At 55.0% G+C, this 24,223-nt stretch overlaps 3 protein-coding genes across 3 annotated transcripts; 2 read left to right on the forward strand and 1 right to left on the reverse strand.

Moving 5' to 3' along the window:
- Positions 1-8,456: 8,456 nt before the first annotated feature.
- On the forward strand, positions 8,457-20,573 carry IUM83_04771 (reverse transcriptase; the record flags this gene model as incomplete). The annotated part of the gene is made up of 5 exons (XM_067928868.1): positions 8,457-8,950; positions 12,293-12,758; positions 12,890-14,282; positions 15,258-16,810; positions 19,296-20,573. The coding sequence occupies 5 exons, from the start codon at positions 8,457-8,459 to the stop codon at positions 20,571-20,573; spliced, it is 5,184 nt and encodes a 1,727-aa protein (XP_067796347.1).
- Positions 20,574-22,869: 2,296 nt separating this feature from the next.
- On the forward strand, positions 22,870-23,097 carry IUM83_04772 (uncharacterized protein; the record flags this gene model as incomplete). Its single annotated transcript, XM_067928869.1, has 1 exon — positions 22,870-23,097. One exon carries the CDS (start codon positions 22,870-22,872, stop codon positions 23,095-23,097), a length of 228 nt encoding a protein of 75 aa, XP_067796233.1.
- Positions 23,098-23,140: 43 nt separating this feature from the next.
- IUM83_04773 (uncharacterized protein) lies at positions 23,141-23,534 on the reverse strand (the record flags this gene model as incomplete). The annotated part of the gene is made up of 2 exons (XM_067928870.1): positions 23,141-23,171; positions 23,257-23,534. The coding sequence occupies 2 exons, from the start codon at positions 23,532-23,534 to the stop codon at positions 23,141-23,143; spliced, it is 309 nt and encodes a 102-aa protein (XP_067796348.1).
- Between the last annotated feature and the right edge of the window lie 689 nt (positions 23,535-24,223).

Genomic DNA, 24,223 nt, shown 5'->3' on the forward strand with positions numbered 1-24,223 from the left:
GCACACCGGTGGCACGGACCCTTCCGGATCAAAAAGAGGGTAGAAGACTATCCCTTCAAACTCGAGTAACCGGACCGCAGTAGATACCGATTTTACCCAGTCGTCCATATCTCCCGACTGAAGCTTGTTGATGAGTTTGGAGATCGACCGAAGACTCGTCTTGCGCCCGGCATTGTCGACGACACATGGCTAGATTTTGACGATGAGCTGCTCCCCGAAGGCAGCTGGGAGCCGGATCAAGTGGCCGGAGAATATGAAGTTGAAGCCATCCTCGACGACCGTGTGCCGTTGTCCACGGGAACCGAGAGGGCAGTGCCCGAATTCAAAGTCAAATGGGTCGGCCACGATGAACCAACGTGGGAACCAGCCGCCAACTTTTCCTGCGGCGGGCTCCTCGACGATTACCTGCGGCGCAATAGAAGTGAACAGCGCCTGCAGATGGTTCAAGTCGCTGACGAAGACTAGGTGAACATGAGTCACCACTATGATGACCTGTACTTGGAGTAACGCAGCCCAAGACCACAGACGAAAACAGCTGCTGCGGAATTATCGTTTGCATTAAAAAATTAAACGCTAACAAGACGGACAGCTAATCAACTACAACTCAGAGGCTAGACTGGAAATGAATGCCAAATGGATAGAAGACGCTGCCGACGACTCGCTTGAACTCAACTTCAACTCACTCAGGATCGGAGGCAACAGCTGCCCCGGCCAAGACACCAAACAGACCCGAGTCTTCGGAACCAGCAGCCGAAGCTTGTTCTTCCGGAGCAGAGGCAGCATTCAGCGAAGACTCGGACGCAGCAGAAACGCGAGCATCACCAAACTCGGCTACCCATTCTGGGCTCATTTCACCCAGCTGCAGCGACGAACTTGGAATGACTCGACGACCAACGTCGGTGCGTGAGGAACCAGCCGGGACAAAGAGCGGAGCCGACGAGTTGCACGGAACGAACGTGGTGTTTTAAGGGTGCTGCTCCGACACATCAACCCACCCGTTCCGCCAAGGCTCCGCAGCGTCCAGAGCCGCGATCCTGTTTAACCAGTCGACGGTCTTGGGCTCCCAAGGCAGGTATTCCAGAGAATTCCCGGGTATTGCTCCAACATGAACTCGGGCTTCACTTCCGAAAAGCCAGGATCCTTACTGCTGCCCCACTTCCTGATGTACGGGACTACCTTGGCGTGGAGACGGTCGCTGCGCTTGTTGCGCTCACACTCGTACTTCGCCCAGGCAGCCTTTAAAGTATCGAAGTCCTTCTTCGTCCGAGTCTTCCTCGCAGGAGTCCAGTCCATCCTTTCCGCGTCAGCGGCAACGCCGGCGAATGTAGTTTCCACAGCCTTCGAAAGGATCATGTGATCACGCTCCCAAATCGAGAAGCCGAGGTCGGCGTTGTCCGGGTCGCCACCCCCTCGGAAGTAGCTCCAATATCACATCACCCGAGTCATCGGTGACGCCCGCTGGGACACCTTGGAGTCGGGATCAAACTCAGAGGTGTCAAAAAGGCACGCTCGAGGAGGGAGACGTCGGCGCAGCTTCTGCCATGAATGATCGGGTTTCTTGTAATCCCCGAACCCCGCGATGCCTTCAGGACTGGAAAGAATTCGGAGATCCCGAGGCAGCGGTGCAGGCAACCGAGCGTTCAGCATCAGGTCCACCACTTGAGAGCCCCAGGAAGCGTAAAAGGCTGTTCGATATAAGGCAAAGCCCACTTGGTCACTTGCTTGGAAAACCGGACGAGGGGCTGCTGACCGCGCACCGGCGGAGGCACCGTAAGTGGACGCAGGGAGATCGGATCCGCCCAGGGGTGGATGACAGAGTGACGACGACTTGAGCGTGTCCAGAAGACGCAGGCTGACGCGAAACCGAAGAACGACGACGGTGACTCGTTTGAGTCTTCGGTGGAGCGGAAGGTGCATACTCAGACTCCGCATCAACACCCTGGACGACTCCAGACGACTCGGACCCCAGGCGCTCCGAAAGAGAAGAAGAGTCGAGAACGACCTCCGACAACTCAATAGCAGATCCAACAACCAAGTTCTCTCCTCCTCCTAACCAATGTCTAGAAACCACTCGAGAGAGGCGCCAGAGTCGACGTGAACCTGCTCGGAAGGGGGAGAACGGGTGCTTGACGAGCCAGCATCTTCATCCGCCGGCTCCACCATACGACAAGGCTTGCGCGAAGGAACGACAGGTGAACTGTCCGACGAAGACGTGGCACCGCTTCCTGACAAAATGGCGCGAGCTGGCGGACCGACAGCGGGCTGAGAGCGAACCCGTCGCCCTTCGGGTTTCCGGTTCGACTTGCCTTTAGACGATGAATCTCCTGAAGCGCTTGAAGCTTGCGCCGTCGACTTAGGCCCTGGTCTAAGTAAAACCGTTCTGAGATTCTAACGGGGGGTTGGGGTGGACCAGAACGAGTTTGTGGTCGAAGTAGAGACGTGCTAGAATTGGTGCTGAGTCGGCAGCCGGGTCAGAACAAGTTCTGAGCATTGGCACCAATATAAGAATGCGATGGATAAGGGTGTGATGAATACCACGTTCGGGCCTTCGATAGCTGTGGTCTCACCTTTGATTTAACAGTTCAGTCCCCAGTAAAGGTATTTGGTTCATCCGCCATGTATCAGCAAAACACTAGCAGTCCCTACCCGGTTCAGCGTCCGACCTTTGACAGCATCGTCCAGCTTCGGATACTGTTATCGCTCGTTGTCTCTGGGGCATTCAACAGAAGGGCGGGCCAGGATAGTGTTTACCTCACTTAGTATATCCGGTGATGTCCCGCCCCATCAAGACAGCGAGAGCGGCGAGGTTGCCAGTGTAGCTGGGAAATACAAGACTCCTGAGAGGTCCGGCAAGACAAGCAAGGACAAGAAGAAAAAAGGAAGTCGTCCGAAACAAGTGCTGTGAAAAGGGTTGTATGCACGAACGAAATGATCACAGCGCTGCTTGACATGCGCTTCAAGGAGAAGATGTCAAAAATCGCATCGAAAATGCTGACACCAACCGGAAGAAAGCGTTGGTATGGCATTTGTTTGCGAGCCGCGACAAATGTACGCATGTCACAGCGCATCTTGTTCTGGAACCACTTCGTTCTCTTACATTTCATGGCCCTCTCGAATGCAGTAGACGGAAATGTGTTGGTGTGTGTTCGAGGCAGCCCCCCCCCCCCGAGTCGTCTGCGGTCACTACAGAGAGCAGAGAGAGTGGCACAAACACACTGTATAACAGAGAGAATTACCACGTTGGTTTCGTTGTTCATTGCGCGATGGGTAGATGAAGTTTGGCCAGATAGAAATTAGCGAAGTTGTCTTCTGTGTGCGCGAATGGGGGAGGGGGGGCAACGACTGGCATAGAGCACCTGGTAGAGGCTGTAAATTCGTTCTCACTTCAGAATAGGTCGCCGAGGTATTCTGAGAACACCATACAGAACGGTGCAAACACTGAAACACGTTCCGAATGCTACACCTAGTTTTGGCCAATGGAAAGCGAATATTTTTCGGAACGAATTTCGGAATTTCTACTTACACCAGGGCGTTAGGAGGCGATCCTGTAGCGGGCACTTCCGGAAGACTCGACGATCTCCACGTCGGCTTCCGAGTGCTCACCGTCTTGCGCCGAAGACCGAGAATCACCAGGAGCTGCCACTGAAGACTCACGGCTACCACCTCGACCAGAGGAAGATGTACGAGGTCCACGAGCAGCAGAGGTTGAGTCTTCGGCAAGGCGGCGAGGTCTCTTGACCGGACGACTAGTGGACGGACTACGACGGCTTGACGACGAACGAGGACGCTTCTGTGACACCGAACGAGAAACAGAGGTAGACCGACCACGCTGACGCCGGGGACTGGACTCCTCTTGCGATGAGCGCTTGCGTGAGCGACCTACTTGCGCGGCACGCGAAGCACGGTCCGCATCAACGTCAGCAGCGCGTGTTCCAGGCGTGGTCTTGTTCGCCTCAGCCGCTCGCTCCTCCGGCGTCGACTCAACTTGAGAATCTGATTCCATAAAAGCAGCGCGGGCCAAATCAACGGTAATGGCATCCTCGGTGCGAGACGGATCGGCATTGGCCAGCATGTCCTTAAGGACTCGTTGCGTCTCTTGGCTGATGTCCAGCAGGTCCCAGTTCAACCCAACAGTCGACGAACCCGCAAAGAAATGTGTCATCTCCCAGAGGCAGACCACAAGCCAGCATGCAAGAAGACACAACACCTCAGCAACTGTCAGGAACCTTCAGAGATCAGCACAAGACGTCTGGATCCATGTCTTCGAACTTGACGTGCGCCTGATGGGTCCGGTTGGAGCGCGTCACCCGCTTCACGTGTTCTTGGAGGTCTTCATTTCGGCGCTGGAGGCTAGTCGACGGCGAGTAATCGCCAGCATCCAAGCGAGCCAGAAGATCATACAAACGCTTCCTCTGTGCAGTCGACGACGCCACGACAGCCTTCAATAGCGTTTGCTCACGAGTGAGCTGGAGGGCCAGCCGCGTGCATTCGGCGTCAGCAGTCTCCACGCGGTTCTCCAAGCGAGCTGCCGTCTCGGTGTGCGCATCCACTGCTCCCCGAAGACCCTCCATCTCTTGGAGGTAGTGAGCCTCCCAGACGCGCAAGCGCTTGATCTCCTTACTGGAATGCTCGAGCTCAGCGCGCGCTCGCTTGAGGAAGACCACGATGTGTTTGTGCTTGAAGGACTCCTTCATCAGCAAGTTTTCGGTGGTAGCACGCGCTGCTTCGGCAGAATGCAACTGACCTGGCATCACAGCCATGTCCAAGTTGACGTCGTCGTGCACTCCCATGTTGGGTTGAGCTGCTGCCACCACATCTTCCAGTGAGTGGGCGGCGGCTAGTCGAGAATCCACGTGACGGTCCCCGCGGATGTTGGCTGGTGCAAGTTGACGTTAAGTCACCCGATAAGCCCCAGCCGAGGGCCCAACGCTACGATTACGCGCTCCGACGACTCACACTGGTGACACGAAGCGGCTCCTCAGAAATTGCCCAAGCGCCTATCCGGTAACCCTGCCTGCGATGGGTCCAGAAAAAGACATGCGAAGCTGGAGATCGTCAACCATGGCGAAGAGCAAGAGCACGCATGAGTTGAACGCTCAAGCAAGTGGAGGTGAAGTGCGGAAGGAGGCTGCCCGAGAACGATTGATGATGAAGCATACTGAACCTAAGTCATCTCCAGAATCCCCAGTTTTGCGGCTCCAGACGAAGAAAACTCCAAACGCCAAGCTCCGGATGCCGACCTCTCGACGGAACGACCACATGCGACCAGTCGCCGCCTGATTTGTACCCAGAAAGTCTGGAGATGTACCCAGGAAGTCCTTCCAAGTTTCAAGTATAGTCCAGCCAAGCTGTTAACGACCGACCTAGACGACCGACCTAGACGACCGACCATGATATGTTATGCACCGACCAGATTCCTGCCCGATCCATGACCTGCTCAACGTGCGACGTGATTACCCCACGCCCGACCATAGTGAATTCAAGATAAAATGACTGCTTCCAGAGAGACAGTAGGTACACACGCCTAACAGACTATATAACCAGAGAGTTCAATTTGCCAAGAAGAGCGCAAGTGCTGCAAAGTCCTTAGGGGCGAAGTGGTGCTGTCAAGCAGTGAGAGGAACAAGCCTTTCCCGGAGGAACCAACCCTGCCGGCGGCCCTAAGCTGCGAGGCCTGCGTCTGGACGCGTCGTGACCGCGATTACCGCCGTGGAACTCTCCCAAAGGCTAAAACCAAGTTAGGCGGTGCTCGGGCGACGCGCGCCTGAAGTGACTATTTCATATTTCAGTTGTTGGTTCTCCTTCTGGAGGCTCCATATTTCATATTAACTGCGTTTCGAGGAGGTCGTGTGTAGTCACCCCTGGATCCGATCGATTGACTACTGTGTGATAGGGCTGTATATTGTTTGACTGAAGGTTGTCCTCCTTTTGGAGTTGAGCTTTCTCAACGTCCTCTGCTTGGAGATAGTTACCTCCTTGTGGGAGCTGGTGCGCGTGAGTAAAGGGTGCTTCCGGGTTTGACCAGTGATCCGGAAGAAACTCAAGTAGACTGGTGTACGGGGCCCCCGCTCAAGGGTCCAAAAGAATAAGTAGCGGCTGTATATTTGCATATTAACTCTCTGTATTTTTGGCTATCTACGATGGCTTACCTGTGATTTCGCCCCCCCCCCCCTCCCACTCAACCGGTGAATTTCGTCCCACCGAAGGTAAAATACACCTACAGGGATTCACAAGGTCCCACGCCAACCTCGTTCGTTGCGGCACCTAGTGCTGCTTCCGAGGCCTGACCCCATTGGGAAATCCGGAAGGAGGAGTATTTCTCCGGAAGGACAGCCCCGTGGCTACGTGCTATATACCTGGGCGGCAAAAGGCGCCCACCCACCTGGCCACACTGGCCTCCACAATGAGCTGTTCAAGGAATTCACTCGACACAGCATCACCAGAGGCCAGCGAGTCGCTGGTAGCGGAACAACCTGCTTCAACACTCGAAGCAGGATGTCTAGCAACTAGCTGCGGCGACTGGCTCGCAGCCGAGTCGCCGGTAGCATTACCAACGGGCATGTCTACCACAGAAGTGGCCAGCAAGACACGAAGATAACAATCTCGAACGTGAGTGCAAGCAGCCCAAGATCAAGGTGCAAGTCAACGGGACGTACCAAAGAAGCAGCGGGAGTGGTAGCCGGCGACGCTGGCGGCTCAGCAGACATATCCAGCGAAGTCTGGCGAGCTCAACCCCGGAGGTGACAAGAGAACCTGCGAGGCAGTCGCACGATGCCATCAAGCATCAGTACTTCGCGTGAAGTCGACGGAAGGCGAAGAGACGACAAGAAACGCACCGTGGACGAGCTGCCCGTCGACTCAGCAACGCTCCCATCTTCGGACACAGCCGACTGCGGGGCAGCAGGTGTACTCCCTCGACCAGATGAAGCCTGAGCGAAGATACCAGGATCTCGGTTAGTGATGAAGGCGACGAAAGGACAAGAGAAGACGGCTTACCTTAGGCGAGGACCGAGACACTCCGAGAGCCCTGAACGCAAAGTTCATGGCGGCCTGAGCAGCACGCGAAGTTCCGACCATGCCACAGGAGCACCCCGATGCCCACCAGCACGCGGCTCGAGTCGCGGTGGGGGAAGTTGTGGTATCGTGAAATGAAGGCGATGTCAAAAGCCAAAGCCGAGACAGGGTGCGAAGAAGCCTCGAGGCGCTAACTGGCAAGTCACAACCCATCGCCAGTCATTGGACCAAACTCCCCGATCGCTGATTGGCCTAAATTGGTCGGTGTCGATGACTCGTCGACGGTCCCAAGTCAAGCGCGGGCGGTTGCACTTCGCTAAGTACGGTGCGAACCTACTGGCAAGATCCGAACTTTCGTCGGCGCCTGTCGCCAGTCGTCGGTAGCGCCGTCACGTCACAGAGAAAGCGCCCAAGAGTCGTGAGTTACAACTGGCGGTCCAAAAACGGACGCGTATATACTTGATATTTGTATTGATCGATTGGAAACTTAAGAGAAGACAAGATAAGCCTTCTGGCAACAATAACAGAACCGCTTTTCTTCCCAACCACGCAAGGGCGACACCGGTGCCTTCAGTGAACGAAGTGCAGCTCAAAGGTAAACCTGGTAGGTAGGATTATGACTGTCGGTGGGCACATCTACTAGTGTAGCGTGTGTTCATCCCTGGCAGGGCCAAGAGTTAGTGGCCGGTGTATTGGTAGCGACGAGTAGTCGCCAGGAACTGGAGGAGCGAGAGCGCTCTCCATTTATTTCTTCCCGCCGGAGTATAGCTCCGGCACCCTCGTGTCACGCCGTCAAAAACGGGGGCCCTTCCTTCTGAGGGCCTGCGAGGTATATTGAGAGTGTGCTAGCCTTTGCTCGTGCTAGTGACGCTGAGTATTCCGTCGGTCGGCTAGCGGAAGCTCGGTACATAGCCCGGTGCAAGGGAAAGTTCCTGGTCCTTCAGGTTCTAACCCTAACAAGGCCATTGCCTCTTCGGTGACTTTGTGGGTGTTATTGGTTGGGCAATTGTGTTTTATATAATTTCGCGCGAGTTCCTACACGATATTTGTACGTTGTCCTGAGTGTGTGGCGTGCCCCCCACACACACACACTCCCAGTGTATTTGACGCTTTGGCCGAGGTTTCACCTCGGCGCCCCTGTCAAAGGCCTTGACCGGCCCGGTACCCTTCTTTTATGAGGGACCACAGTGGGTTTGGCGCGAAAGCGTTTATGTTTACGCTCCCCAGCCGTTGCTCGTGGCTGGCAGTGCCTTTGTGTGGGCTCTACCTACCTAACCGATACATCGACACAAGGCATATTTCCAACCCGGTGTAAGCGATCGGACCTGGTCTTCAGGTTTAATCCCAACCATCTTCGCCGACCTTTCGAGAGAAGCGTGTGGTGTTGGTAGGACTCGTTCCATTCAGTGAACCACAAGTCCAGCTATTGCAGGATCTTCTTGATGGGCACGAAGGACAAGGCTGCGACGCACTTCGAAAACTTTCTGAACTGGTTCGAGGAGAGGTTTGCGCGTAAAGTTCATGTTCTGCGCACGGTTGGCGGCGCTGAATACAACAACGTAGACGAGTTCTGCAAGAATGCTGGGATCACGCGCCAGAAGAGCGAAGCCAAGAATCAAGCGGCTAACGGAAAGGCAGAAAGGATGCACCGACCAGTGGTGAAAGTGGTGCGCTGCATGCGGTTTGCGTCGGAATTGCCGCTAACGTTCTGGGAAGATGCTGCTGAGTTTGCGGCGTATATCTTGAATCGCAGCCCGACCCGTGCCAATGAAGGTCGCACGTCACCGCTAGCGATGCTGACTGGCCAAGCGCCGAGTCTGCAAGATGTCGTCGTGTGTGGGTCTGCGTGTGCTGTTGTTGTGGACACGAACAATAAACACCTGAAGAAAAGATCACAAGCAGGCATCGTGGTCGGAAAGAGCGACGAGACCAAGAGGTATCGGGTGTACTTACCGCAAGACCGCAAAGTGATTGTGACGTGTCACGTGAAGAACATCGAACACTGCATCATGGGCCCAGCGATCTCATCACTCAGAAACTCGCTGCTGAGAAGGCGGTGGAGACGCTCAACAGCGATGAGTATGACAACATCGCCAGTAGTACCGCGAGGATCAGTCAATCACGCTGGAGGAAGCGAACAGCCCGCGTTGTTGAAAAAGAACGCGGCTACGGCGGTCGAGTCGAATGAAAAGGAAATCGCTCCGTCACAGAGAAGCTGACGATGAAAACGGTCTGAGTAACCAAGGATCGGAAGGAGCGCTTGTAGCAAGTGATTTGTGCGGCGAAGACGTGCAAGCTGGTGACAAAGAGCCTACTGGTTTTCGGGCGGAGCGTAGAAGTTCTGAAAGTGAGAAGTGGCGCTCTGAAGAAGGTGAAGAGCTCAAGTCGCTAAAGAAAAAAAACACTTGGAAAGTGGTTAAGGTGGCACCCAGTACCACTCGTCTGCGCACAAAGTGGGTTTATAATAGGAAGAAAACCAGTGACGGGACGATTGGACGCTACAGGCGCGTCTCGTGGCGTGTGACAACGAGCAGGCTTTTGGAGCCGGCTACTTACTCACTTTTGCCCCTGTGATGGAGTTGCCGTGGTGCTAACTGTCGCGATGATTTGGGGCTTGCCGTCTCGGCATGGTGATGCGCCAAGTGCGTTTGAAAAAGCGCCAACTGAAGATGGGTTGGAAATATGTCTGTACATTACTGAAGGAATGGAGTTTACGGCGGAAGACCTCGAAGAACTTGGCGTCGATCACGTCAGCCAATTGGGGTTGCTGTTCGGATAGAGCATTTACGGGCTGAAACAGTCAGTGCGGCTGTGGCGGAAAGTCCTGTAGTTGCTCCGAAGTCGTGGTTTCTCGCAGTACCTGTCGGACTGGCGCCTCCATGTTCAAGCTAATAGTGGTGGGATCCCTGTTGTCGGGACGTATGTGGATGATTTGCTGGTCACAGCCACGATGGAGGCTCAGATCGATGCGTTCTTCGGCGAGATGGCGGTTCTGGAGCTGAAAGATTTGGGGAGAGTGTCCACGTGCTTAGGAATGCGCATTGAGCATGCAACGAACACGGATACACAATGGATCACGAACATGCGATCGTGGTCATGCTCAAGACGCATGGACTGGACAATGCAGACAGCGTACGGGTGCCGATAGGGGTAACTGGAGCGCTCAGCGATGACAGCAATAAACTTCTTTCTGCCTGCTACAGTTGGGAATGACGGGAAAATGGCTACTGTGAAGGACTTTCAGTCTTTGGTCGGGAGCCTATAATCGCTGTTCACCGTGCTACGAGAAGGGCGCACGCCCCGACAGTGCAAGACTGGAAGTCGGCAAAGCGTATCGCTCGCTATCGCAGTGGATCGCATCACCTGAAGCTACAACTAGTGGGTAACTCACGTGGGGATGTACAAGTGAATTTGTGCTGCTGGTCGGACGTAGATTTTGCAGGAGACGTCAAAGATTGCAAATTGGTGAGGTGTAATTGTGCAGGTGAATGGCATGGCAATCCACGAAACATACGGCCATGGCGCTCTCAACTGCCGAGGCGGAGTTTGTGGCGGCATCAGTCGGAGGACAAGCTGTGCTGTGGCGACACGAGCTGTTCACTGAAATTGGGCTGAGCGTAGAGTTGCCAAGTGCTAGGGTGACGGCCAACGAGGCTGCGCTAAAGCAGATCACAAACGAAGTGAGCTCAGGAAGAGCTAAACATGCGGACATCAAGCTCAAGTTTGTGCGGACTACACTGACAACAGACCTCGGAAAATACTCTATAGTATTGAATTGCAAAGTTTCAAATTCCATAATAATAATTTCAATAATTTCATGTTCAGTAATACATATTTATTGTAATAATTTTCTATTGCAAAATGCATTATACTTATGTTTTGTATGAAAATCCAATTTACTGGTTTTACTGTCTCAGTAATAATTGTACTGGAGACCCTGGGGTCCAATAATAAATATCTCAGTACAAAAAATACAGTAATTGCAATTCAATAATAATTTTTCCGAGGTCTGACTGACAAGGGTATTTTAACGCCGACGTCTGTGGGGATCAGGGTGTGGTGTTGGGTTTTGATTGTGAAGCGCCACGCCAAGGTCTAACGGCATCGAGGCTTTGGAGGAGAAGACCGAGGTCTCCTATTGGCTACTCACATTTACCGCGCCAGAGTGACAGGAGACTAGTTAGTGACTGTGGGGCACGACGGGTCCGAATAAATTCCCGCCGAGCTCTCTAGATAGTCATAGTGGATACACTTTTTGCCTCCTATTAGGAATCCGGACTTAAGACGAAGGCTCGTCCGGTTGTAGGATTAGACCGAAGGCTCGGACTATATTAGATATTTGTATAGATATTAGGGATTAGTTATAGTCGAGGCCTCACCGCCTCTAACTATTAAATCAGAGCAGAATATTCCCCCCAAGCCATCAGGGTCAAGTCCGTCTACGGTAAGTCTAGCTAGCTTAGCTGTAGGGTCTGGATACGCTCGGCCGACGCGAGGTATGTCTGCCGGTGAGCTTAAGGTACATTGACCGAGAGTTCGCCCTGGTAAGGCCAAGAGTGGATAATGGCCGAGTGTTGGGAGGTAGAGAGTCCTCCCTGTATGTTTGTACGTTGTCCTGGGTGCGTGGCGTACACACACCTCCCCAGTGTATTTGACGCTTTGGCCGAGGTTTCACCTCGGCGCCCCTGTCAAAGGCCTTGACCGGCCCGGTACCCTTCCTTTCTGAGGGACCACAGTGGGTTTAGCGCGAAAGCGTTTATATTCACGCACCCCAGCCGTTGCTCGTGGCTGGCGGTGCCTGTGTGGCGGTGCCTGTGTGTGGGCTCTACCTACCTGACCGATACTTCAACACAAGGCATATTTCCAGCCCGGTGTAAGGGATCGGACCTGGTCTTCAGGCTTAATCCCAACAATCTTCGCCGAGCTTTCGAGGGAAGCGTGTGTTGTTGGTAGAACTCGTCCCATTTGTCGAGGCTGAGGGACGAGGACTCGTAAAATCGTGAATTCCTACACGACAACTCGTGCCGCGACCCGGGACTGGTGTGACCGAGTGTTAGTTGTTACGGTCTGTGTAGGTATTGCCCCTTAACGAGCATTGAGGAGAGAAGGAAGAAGAAGAGAGAAGATAACAAGAACAAGAAGAACAAGATGGCGAACGGATCCAAGTCAGCGGTACCAGCAACGCCGGCAAAGTCGACGCGCGGACCACCGAGTACTCGTCAACCGTCGCTAGCGACTTGACGTCTCGGTTGTCGGTGATCACCGAATGGTCGGTCAGCTTCGAAGAGTCGGTGGATGACGATTCCGACGCCAAGGATGAAATGATGGACTATGATGACCTGGAAGAGAAGTCATCTGCAGCGATGCGGGAGACGGACGACCAGGAAGACGCGATGTTGTCCGCGGGACACAGCGGGGTTCCCCGCTCGCTCTCGCGAAACCTCGTCGCCGAATTTGATGAAGTGGCGGAGCCGGACCACGCCTACGACGACTACGAGGACGGCACCGAGGGCTCGAAAGCCCTGGTGCAGGTTACTAAGGGTCCTCAGGTTACCCAAGGCAACCGGCCGCCGATGAATGGCAGCACTCCAGCTGCAAACAAGGTGCTTGGACGAGTGTTCAAGCAAATGATGGAAGAAAGCGAGTGGATGCAGCAATACTCGCCCAAGTCGGTCCGACAGGCCATTTGGGTGGAGCTGAAAGGCGAGCTGGCTTGGCCAGTGAACTCTATTAGCACCACTCAGGTGGCCGAGGACACGGTGTCACTCTTACGGGCTATGGGGTGCGAGCCCCAAACTCACCCGTCGGACACCGCAATCCGCGACTGCCCCCCCCCCCCCCCCCCCCCCCCGCCATAGCTGGCCGTGAGCTCCAGAAGTGGAAGCGCAAGCTTCGTCTGAGCTTTGGCGCCACAGACATCGGTCTGGCTGGCCAAACCAAGGCCTCGGCGGAGCAGGAGGAGGACGACCCGTCGAAAGTCCCACAGACGCCTCAGAAGAAACCAGAGAGCTCGGCCAAACGGCAGACTACTGATGATTTGTTTTCAGTTCGTACCGAGGGTACGCCGTACTTCCAGGATTCGCACGTGGTGACTCCCCGGTCGGCGAGCCGCGCGGAACACATTTCGCGCACCGATGGGTCGAAGCCCACTCGCAGTACACAACGCGGGAAAACGAGCCGACGGTTCGCCCCTCGGTCGGCCTCCTCGGACGAGGATGATGGCGATGATGACTACCTGGACCACGTTGACGGCCGCGACAGTCCTAGTGACGAATTGGTCCGCCAGGTCCGAGAGGTCAGCGAGATGGAGCGCTTGAGCTCGACACCGAGACTTGAGCTCGCGACCCACCGACCCCTCGCTCAGATCAAGCATTTTTCCGGAGCCCGCAACAAGAGTGAAAACTCGATACAGTGGCTCCGAGCTTTCGTCTACGAGATGAAGGGCACTCACACACCGCCCAACGAGTGGTGCATGGCGTTTGAGTTAAGCCTTCGGGACGGTGCCCTTCACTGGTACCGTCAACTTCCGAGGAAAACCAAACGTCAGTGGAAGTTGCTAAGCGACGCCTTCATTAAGTACTACTGCTCGCAATTCAAGCAGTCTGCTAAGGCTCGATACTACTCGGCGAAGAGGGATGGTGCCGAGCACATTTGCGACTACCTAAATCGACTGAATGGCTACGCTCGCAACGCTGGCCTCCGGTTCGAGAAGGGTGGTCTCGATGCGAAAGACCATGTGCACCGATTCCTCGAGTCGTGTGGGGACCGAGGGCTCGAACGGCGGCTCTGCCACTTTCGAGTGAAGGACATTCACGAGTTGGAAGACACGATTAATGACATCTTGAAGTTGGAAGAGCGTGGACAGTCCCGCGAGACTTCGGCTTACCCACCGAGAAGCCGTGAGAGTACTCGCCGACGCGATGACAAACGCCCCGAGGCTTCGCAGGACAGTTACCGACGCGATGACCGACGCACCGACTCTTCGCGTGACGGTTACCGTCGCGACCGATACGATCGTCGGGACCGTGACTTTGACCGCCGTCGCGATGACTCGCGCCATGTGCCGCAAATCTCGCTGGAAAAGGCTTCGATCGCCGACATGATGACCGAACTCCAAGTCCGAGGGTCTAGGGGTGGCCGTACCGAGCGTTCGTCACCACGCCGACACGCGTACAGCAGTAGCGAGAGCGAAGCTGGCAACGGCCTCTACTCTGAGGACGATCAAAGTGGCGGCGACTATAGTGCTGACTACAACTCCGAAGATGAAGGTGGGCACGTAGCCGCGGCGAATGATCATGAAAGACGTGCAGCAGCAGACGGGACCTATGCCCGCTCCGACCACCGTCAGCGCAAGAGTGGCGACTTCGGTCGAAACCTCGACCGAGGAAATCGAAACCTCGGCCGCGATAACCGCGAGGGTCGCCCCCGTCAATATGGATCGTGCGCTGCATGCGGAGGGCTCGGTCACTCGGCCCACTACTGCTACAGTCGCTGCAAGCTATGTCAGCAAGTGCATGATGTCGGAAAATGTGAAGCTCTTCAAGCGCTCACTTCTCTCCTTCGAAAGAAGGTTGAGAAGAAGGACCTCACACCCCCTAGTCTTCGGTGGCCATTTAAACTAGGCAGCCCGCCAACTGAAACTGGGTTGGTCCCAATCGGGCTGCCACAGTTAGCCGAACCCGCGATCGACGCATACTGTGTCTACGCGTTCGTGGGGAAGTGCAAATGGCCGAACAATGACAAGGAATATGTGAACCCGATGGAAAATGAAAAGGAGAGAGGTAGAAACCTCGGTGGAGATGAAATCAGTGACGCGAATGATGAAGATGAAGATGGAAGTGGCACAGAGGCTTGGGTTTCAAGCGCAGTGCCGGTAGGACGCACCAGCCCAAAGCTCGGTGGAGTGCTGAAGTTACTCCCGGGCGAGAGGCTGGGGTGGTGGTCCGCGTGGAAATTCGACCAGAGCGCTCGGATGAGAGCTCTGGCCTGAGGCGCGGTAAACGATGTGCGCACCCGAGTCATTTTGGACACAGGAGCGAATGTGAGTGTGATCTCGGAGAGATTTGCAAAGAAGTTGCGGCTGCGTGAAATTCAGGGTCACGGCCGCTGTATGGAAATACAAGGGTTTACCAAAGGAACGATGGCTACAGAGCGCCGAGCCTTGGTCAAAGTGACGCTCGGTTGGGAACGAGTGTACGAGTTTGAATTGTGGATTACGGATCATGGCGCCGGTGTGGGCGTAGTCCTCGGCACCGACTTTATGATTCCGGCTGGTGAGCACCTGGACATGTTCCCCGCGACTGCCAAATTGCCGGGCGAGGTGAGCATTCCGCTCATCAAGACGAACAACATGCTCGATGAACGAAGTCTCGGTCCGCACATCAACAGCGGACCCGCCGAGGATTTACTTATCCCCGGCCACGAGTGGGTTGACTATCGACCACCGAAGCGCCAACCCTCGGAGGAGACCCACAAGCTGTGGATACGCCGGACCGAGACGTTGGTGCCCACGGTGAAAGCGCTTAGACGGGGCAAGGTCTCTCGAGTACGAGTGACAAATGTGAGCGATCGGCTGTTGTCTTGCCGAGCTCACACGCCTCTGCTTCTGTGGGTCCCAATTGGAGACCTCCCGTATGATGAGCGGTACACTCGGTTGGAGTCGACCAAGTACCGAGAGTGGCAGGTGGCCGCATTTGAGGAACCTTGCGACGAGAATTTGCTCCAGCGCGAGTACGAACTCTACCAGAAGTGGCTCGCCGCGCATCCACCGGCAGTCAATCGACCGAGCTATCCAACCCCGACTGGAATAAAACATCGGCCGCCTGACGACTCGTCGAGCCGGACCTGCCGTTTAAGCTGCGCCGAGCTTTGGGAACGAGAACTCGCGAGAGGCGAAGAGGTGGAGCAACTTGCCGCCGACGGCTCACCAGTGGGTGATGATCCGGTGGCGCTCCCTACTCAACGCGCCGAGCTTGAGTTCGCTAGTACCAAGACCTCGGCGAAGGTTACGAACGAAGTCACGTTCGACCAGCCCAGCGACGATGGCTCCGACGTGAGCTCAGAACTAAGCGTGTCTACCGATGAGGCCCCAGAGGCGGCGGAATCCACTTATTACCAACGTAAGCCTGGGCTGTCTGAAGACTCGGCCGAGGAGTCGGCGGGTGAAGACTCGATGGATACCCTAGAAGCGACGTACATGTCTGTAGCTACTGCGTTGGCAACGGAAGAGGGCGCAGATGACGGGGGTGATCAACCCTCGTCGGAGCATATGCCCAATGAAATCAACTTAGAGGCCTACGCTCGCGAACTGGCGTTCCTTCCCGACCTAACGGAGTCCTCGGTGACAGACCTCGACTACTCGGCGCCGAATGTGCGTCTCCCAGGGGTGAGTGCGGAACGCCAGGATCGCGTTGTGGAAGTGCTCAAGAAGCACGAGAAGATCACGATTTCTAGTGGTAATGCTTTGCCTCCGCCCGCTTATGGGGTGGTGTGTGATATCGATGTGAACGAACACTCGCCCATCAAACAGCGAGCTCGGCGAGTGCCCCTTCGGCACCTACGGAAGTTGTACGAACTACTACGAGGCCTGCTCAAGGCAGGCCTGATAGCGTTTTCGAACAGCCCGTGGGCTTCGTCAATCGTGATTGTGTTGAAAAAGAACGGCGAGGACATCCGGCTGTGTGTTGATGACAAGATGGCGAATGCCATCACCGCAATCATGGAATATGCAATGCCTCTGGTCGATGACCTTCTCACCGACCTCGAGAAGTATCTGTGGTACTGCTCTTTGGATGCAGTAAGTGGATTTTGGGGGATTATGATGACAACGAGGGCTCGCCAAATCTCGGCCTTCGTGTGTGCCCTCGGTCACTTTGAGTGGCTCAGGATACCTTTTGGACTAAAGAATGCACCGATGATTTACCAACGCATGCTCGATAATGCACTGTGGGGGTTTGTACAACCGAAAGGTGGATGGAAACACTACGCAGAATTAATGCGATGTGCGGAGGAGAGTGACCGAGACCTTGGTCGAACCCTCGGACGGACCCTGGCTGAGACGTCGGACGATCCGTCACCTGACCCAAACCAGGCACCCACGAAGTTTGAGGCAAGCTGCGACAGCACTCGGGCCGAGGACTCGGTCGCGGAACTCATTAATAGCCCGGCGGCCGACATGCTCGCAACTGGAGAACCCGACGAGTCCTCGCTATTCCCGGTGTTTGGGCGCCGATCATTTGTGGATGGTATTTGCTTCGGGGGTGAGTCATTTGACGACTGCCTCGAGACTTTGGACCGACTGCTCGCCCGCTTCGAAGAGTGCCGTAATAGTGTGAGCTTCACTAAGAGCATCTTTGTGCAGCCCAAGGTTGATTTTTTGTCGCATGAGGTGACGCGAGAAGGCATTAGAGCTGACCCAATAAAAGCTCAAAGCAGTAGCCGAGCTTTCATTTCCTCGGTCGAAAAAGGAGATACAACCATTCCTCGGTGCGCTTAACTACTACAGCCGGTTCATCCAAGACTTTGCAGTATATGGAGCGGTACTATATCAGCTGAAAGACGAAGATTGCATGACCTCAGTGCCGCCAAGCGAAGCTTTGCTGCATTACAACGAAAGGTCGGTGAGGCACCGATCCTCCGACACTTCGACCGTGACCGAGCAGTCCACATAACACTCTTTGCAAATGGGTGGGCGCTCAGTACAACGCTGACGCAAGAGCACGGTGGAAAAATGCACCCGGTACGATTCTGCGGCCGAGTCCTCAAGGACGCAGAGATTAATTATCACCCGGCCGAAAAGGAGGTCCTGGCCCTGCTCCAAATGTTGAAGGTGTGTTACACCCAACTCGCAGGTCGGACCATCCATGTCTACACGCGATTTTCAACACTCGACTGGGTCCACAAGTCGAGGAATTTGTTTGGACGAGCCACCCAATTTGCGGTATTACTGTCGCCGTGGCACCTGGTGGTGCAGCGAGTTAAGGAGAAAGATTGCGCTTTTGCGCAACTCTTGCAGTCGACCATTACTAGTTTCGTCGACCTCGAAGACTCGCTGGCCCCGGTGACCCCACGGACACGTGGTTCCCCGATTGTTCGTATGGACTCCCAGTTGCTATATGCGCGACTGCCCCGTGCATACCGAGGTTTTGTACTCTCGTTCGATGGATCAGCCAAAACCGAAAAACACGGTGGCTATGGCAGTTGTGCCTGGATTTTGTGGAAACTCCCGGAATGGAATATAGTGATCGCTGCGAGTGCTTTTCTCGAAACCACGACGGTAAACCTCGCCGAGTACGCCGGCATGAATAATGGCGTCTCGGCGGATCTAGAACATGGGGTCGAGGACTTAGTTATCGTGGGAGACTCGAGACTCGCAATCCAGCAATCCCTAGGGGTGATCGCTTGTCGTAAGGAGTCGTTAATGGCACAACTGAACAAGCACAAGGAACTCACGGCGAGACTTCGCTCGGTGAAATACTTGCATGCAATACGTGAATTTAATGCGGCCGCTGATTCGCTCGCGAGCGAAACATTGGAAAAGAATGCCTCGGTGGTAGTGGACAGTGATGAAAGGAAGCAAGAATTGATGGAGTTGAATCGAATCCGAGAAGTTATCTACGAAGGCTCGGCGGACGCATCGGAAAACTCGGCGGAAGAGACTACACGTTCTGTCAACTCAGTTCAAGTACTGACACCGCACGACCAAAACCGTAGTCGAACTTTTTTCGATTTTGTACGGGAATCAGGATATGTAGCCGCGGTGACCAGACGCCAAGCAAAAGAGCGGCGAAAACACGTCCGCTTTGCGAAGGAAGTATCGGTGATCGATACAGGCCGCGTAGAACACGCGTCAGGCCCAACTGGGGCCAACACCGAGAGTTTAAACGACGAACAGGCCCAACCGAGGCTTGATGCAACAGCGGTGCACGAACCGAGTGCTGACGACAACGGACCGACGAGACTACATTTAGGATGGTGGTGCCAACAACAATGGTCCAGGAGGTCCTACAGAGCTGCCATGACTCACTGGAGGGCGGACATCAAGGTACCGTCCGCATCTACCACCGAGTTAAGGCGGACTATTACTGGATCGGCCTGTTCGCTGATGTGGAGCGGCATGTGCGCTCGTGCCCGGACTGTAGCACAAGTAAAACGTCCCACAATTCCGTGGGTACTCACCAGGGAACATCCTGGCCGAGCGCCCGATGCAAATTGTATCGATGGACTTCGTTATACCTCTGCCGATGACTCGGCGAGGGAACACCGCACTGTTGCTATTTCAGTGCGCATTCACGGGTTTTGTCATGGGCAAAGCCATGGCCGACACTTCAGCCCTCTGTGTGGCACAAGCGTTCGAGGAATGCGTCTACCGAAGGTTCGGTGCGCCGTCGTTGATACGTCACGACCGAGATCCTCGTTTCATGAGCGAGGTCTTCCAAGCATTCACCGAGATGATGCAATCGAGGTCTCGGGCTACACTAAGCTACCGACCGCAAGCAAATGGCCAGCAGGAACGCTCGGTTAAGACCGTAATGCAGTCCGTGCGGGTGTATGCGGAGGACCCGCTCCAGCAAGATTGGGACGAGATTGTGGAAAAGCTCATCTTCGCTATCAACAATTCGCATGATGCTAGAAGGAAGGACACCCCATTTTATCTCGTGCATGGTTGGGATACTCGGTCGAGCCTTCGAGCGATGTCGTCGTCGCTTAAGCGAGGGCTCGGCCGGCAGTCCAACGCCTTAGCGTGGCGACGTGAAGTCAACCGACAACAAGAGATCGCCCTGGCTATGGCTAAAGAGTATCCGGCGACCGAGAAGGCTCGGCGTGCTGAGAAGCATAACGCCACGCTGAGTGGACTGGAGAGGGCAGCCATGCCTGGGTTAGTACAGGACGACGTTTCCGACGGTGAACGAAGAGTCGACAGAACTGATGGAACCGACGAAGAGTCGGTGGCGAACTCTCTGTTCAAACCTGGAGATCGGGTGTGGTTATACATGGAGCGCGTGAAACCTGGGCTGACAAAGAAACTTGCATATCGCTGGCATGAACCTTTCCGTATCAAGAAAAAGGTCGACGAGTATGCATATGAGTTGGAACTGCCTGATCGAAGTGGGTACCGGTTCTACCCGGTGGTACATGTGTCGCGATTAATAGCTGTGAGCGAATTCGGCGATCGACCGAGAACTCGGCTGACCCCAGAAGTCACCGAGGGATCGAGACTTGACTTTGACGAGGAGCTGCTGCCCGAGGACAGCTGGGAGCCAGACCAGCTCGCTGGCGAGTACGAGGTGGAAGCGATCTTAGACGATCGACTCCCACTCTCGAACAGCACCGAGCGCTCGGTCAGAGAGTTTCTGGTGAAGTGGGCCGGTTACGACGAGCCCTCGTGGGAGCCAATCGCCAACTTGTCTTGCGGTGGCCTGCCGTACGACTACTTGCGCGAGAAACGCCGCGACCGACGTTGCAAATGGTTCAAGTCGCTGACGAGGACTAGCTGCAACCTGTCGCGAATGATGAACTGCCGGTGGGGCGATGCAGCCCACCCAAGCAGACGAAAATGACTACTGCACCAAAATGATTGTATATTTGCATGTAATTTGGAACGAGCTTACGAGTGGAGATTACGATTGGAGAAAGGTGACGAGATACGCAAAGGTGATGAAAAGACGATTAGCGAAAACCTGAGAGCTAGCTACCCTTACGCTACGACAACTCGGTGATCTGAGTTAACTACGGCTGCGAACGTGGAAGCGGAAACGAGGGCTCGAGGGCTCAGTGGCCCGAGTTGGAGGCGACCGAGCGAAGATGTCTCCTCGGCGCGCTGCTTCGGAAGCGTCGCCCGAGTTATCCACCCGAGTGTTCAGGCCCGAGCGTTCAGGCCTGAGCGTTCGGTCCCGAGAGTTCGGCACTTGGGGCCGGGTCGACAACGGCTTGGTCGTCATCGAAGCGGAGGCAACCTAAGCAAGGACTCCGAGACGCGCCTCTTCGGCGCGCCTTTTCACCATGTCGCTTCTGAAGCGTCGCCCCGACTTGGGCGCGCCCGAGCACTCAGGCCCGAGCTTTCAGCACTTGGGGCCGAGTCTCTGACGGCTCGGTCGCCATCGAAGTCTCGTCCCTTGAGTGCTCGGCCGACGACTCTGTCGAAACGTCGGGGCGCCCCGCTGTTGGAGGCGGAGGCGAGGGTTGATACCGCAGCGGCTGCGGCCAACCGAGAAGGCGCCGGTTGACTAAGGCACACCGGTAGACGAAGGCGCGGTGAGTGCATGCGTGTCATACTGCAGCAGATGAAGATACCGAAGATGTTAGCAAGGAAAATAGGAGAAGCCGCAGCACTTCGCATAGCTTACCGTGAGCTCACAGCCGACGTCTTCGCGCGGAACGACGCACTTGTTACGCTGAAGGCTCGGCGGGCGCGACATGCTGGCGATAGGAGAAGCGCACCACGACGCTCACCACTTGGGCAGGCTCGTGTCGAGGTGGGGGCCGTTATGGTGTTGGGTTTTGATTGTGAAGCGCCACGCCGAGGTCTAACGGCATCGAGGCTTTGAGAGGAGAAGACCGAGGTCTCCTATTGGCTACTCACATTTACCGCGCCAGAGTGACAGGAGACTAGTTAGTGACTGTGGGGCACGGCGGGTCCGAATAAATTTCCGCCGAGCTCTCTAGATAGTCATAGTGGATACACCTTTTGCCTCCTATTAGGAATCCGGACTTAAGACGAAGGCTCGTCCGGTTGTAGGATTAGACCGAAGGCTCGGTCTATATTAGATATTTGTATAGACATTAGGGATTAGTTATAGTCGAGGCCTCACCGCCTCTAACTATTAAATCAGAGCAGAATATTCCCCCCAAGCCATCAGGGTCAAGTCCGTCTACGGTAAGTCTAGCTAGCTTAGCTGTAGGGTCTGGATACGCTCGGCCGACGCGAGGTATGTCTGCCGGTGAGCTTAAGGTACATTGACCGAGAGTTCGCCCTGGTAAGGCCAAGAGTGGATAATGGCCGAGTGTTGGGAGGTAGAGAGTCCTCCCTGTATGTTTGTACGTTGTCCTGGGTGCGTGGCGTGCCCCCCCCACACACACACACACACACACACACTCCCAGTGTATTTGACGCTTTGGCCGAGGTTTCACCTCGGCGCCCCTGTCAAAGGCCTTGACCGGCTCGGTACCCTTCCTTTCTGAGGGACCACAGTGGGTTTAGCGCGAAAGCGTTTATATTCACGCACCCCAGTCGTTGCTCGTGGCTGGCGGTGCCTGTGTGGCGGTGCCTGTGTGTGGGCTCTACCTACCTGACCAATACTTCAACACAAGGCATATTTCCAGCCCCGTGTAAGGGATCGGACCTGGTCTTCAGGTTTACTCCCAACAATCTTCGCCGAGCTTTCGAGGGAAGCGTGTGTTGTTGGTAGGACTCGTCCCATTTGTCGAGGCTGAGGGACGAGGACTCGTAAAATCGTGAATTCCTACACGACAAGGGACATACTCGCGGACCTGCTTACAAATGCCCTTCTAAGTGAACGAGTGCTCGAACTGCGTGAGAAGATCGGGTTGGTGAGCAACAATTGGTCCTGGATTGCGCAGGGAAGGAGTGTAGGAAGATGAGTAGAGATGCGTAACGGTTGGAGTACCTCTCGTGGGTAAATCGTTGGTTAACTGCAAGAACCAAGTGAGCGCAGGCAGAAATGAATTACTTTCTCTTTTCATCGCTACGCGTTAAGTGCACTGCTGCAACACCTGCCTCTCATCCATGAGATCGTCCGGAAGCACGGCAGGCGCCACGATGTGCGCTGTCTGTCGCACACCGGCCACTTCATGCCGTGAAAAAACTACGGTCGAGCTTGCTCGCTCAAGGAGCAGCTGGAGCATAAGGCCTTCTACCTCAACCAGAGGTTGCAGGAGGACCCGGCGCTGCACAATGTCGTCATTAGCCACTCGATCGGCAGCTATTTTGCTCTGGACGTCGCGAGGAGGTTCCCGCAGAACGTTACCAAGCTGGTGCTCATGCAGCCAACTATCATGTACATGGCTCTGTCCCCCAAGAACAAGCAGATGATGCCGCTGTTCAACACTACGAACGGGGAGTGACGATATTTTCATTCGCCAAACACTACAATTCAACACCAAGGCCCTAACCCGTGTGTTCAGTTAATCCAAAGAACCTTAGGAGCAACGCGTAATGCGAAAGAGAGTAAAACCTAAGAGCAACTGGCAGTTCTACGCTGCTGATGCGTCAACTTCGCGTACCTGCTTGGCATCAAGACGTCGCTGATCCACTGCGATATGTGAGCGGCCATATCGCGCGTCTTATTCGTCTCCATCATGAAGGCGTGGGCTTGAGGCACCACACGGTGCTGAGCGTTGGGGAAGCGCACCTGGTACTCCTGCAAGAACTCGGTGGGTACCCACTCGTCGACCGTCGAGTACACAAACAGCGTCTTGTCCTCGAACTTCTTGACTATCTCTTCATCCAGATTTGCCACGTCCTTCATTCCATCAGCCGCCATCCCCAGCACGTTGCGCATGACGGTCGCGTTCACGAGCAACAGTGACGGAGCTACAGCGTTTCGGACGTCTTGTAGTCCACCAAACAGCGTACGATCCAGCGGCGCAGCGGCGCCGGCACCAAACATCCCACCGCAACACCAAAGGAAAGCGCGAGTCCGCGTCAGGCAGCATAACATCGAGATGCACGATAAATAAAGCCGACACGGGGTGAGGAGAAGGCTCGAGGCGCCGGAGCTAACTGGCGGTCAAGACCCATCGCCAGTCATTGGATAGGATTCTCCGTTTGCTGATCGGCCTAAATAGGTGGTCATCGATAACCGAGCAGCCAAGTAATAGCTACTAACCCAGCCTACAGTCGTAGGACGTGACGCATCGAGATACATTGGCACCACGTGCATGACCAAGTGGTAAAAAAGACCGTGGACTTGTGGAAGGTGAAGGCTGACGTGAATCCTTCCGATCTCACGACGAAGCCAATGGCCAACGATAAACTCGAAATATTGAGTATGATCGGTTTATCTAAGCAGCATCTTCCTCGGTGACGATTCTCACTAGTGTTGGAAACCGTATCATATATTGTCACAACGACTGGGGTTGGTGGTTTTAGTGGTAAGATCACGAAAAGGTGCTTCCGTTGTCGGTTCTGGACGACCGTTATGAAACCCCTCTAGTCCAGACCGAGCTATCTCGGTGGCAGTCAGGCAGC

Source organism: Phytophthora cinnamomi (assembly GCF_018691715.1).
Source record: "Phytophthora cinnamomi strain GKB4 chromosome Unknown Contig17, whole genome shotgun sequence".
NCBI lineage: Eukaryota > Oomycota > Peronosporomycetes > Peronosporales > Peronosporaceae > Phytophthora > Phytophthora cinnamomi.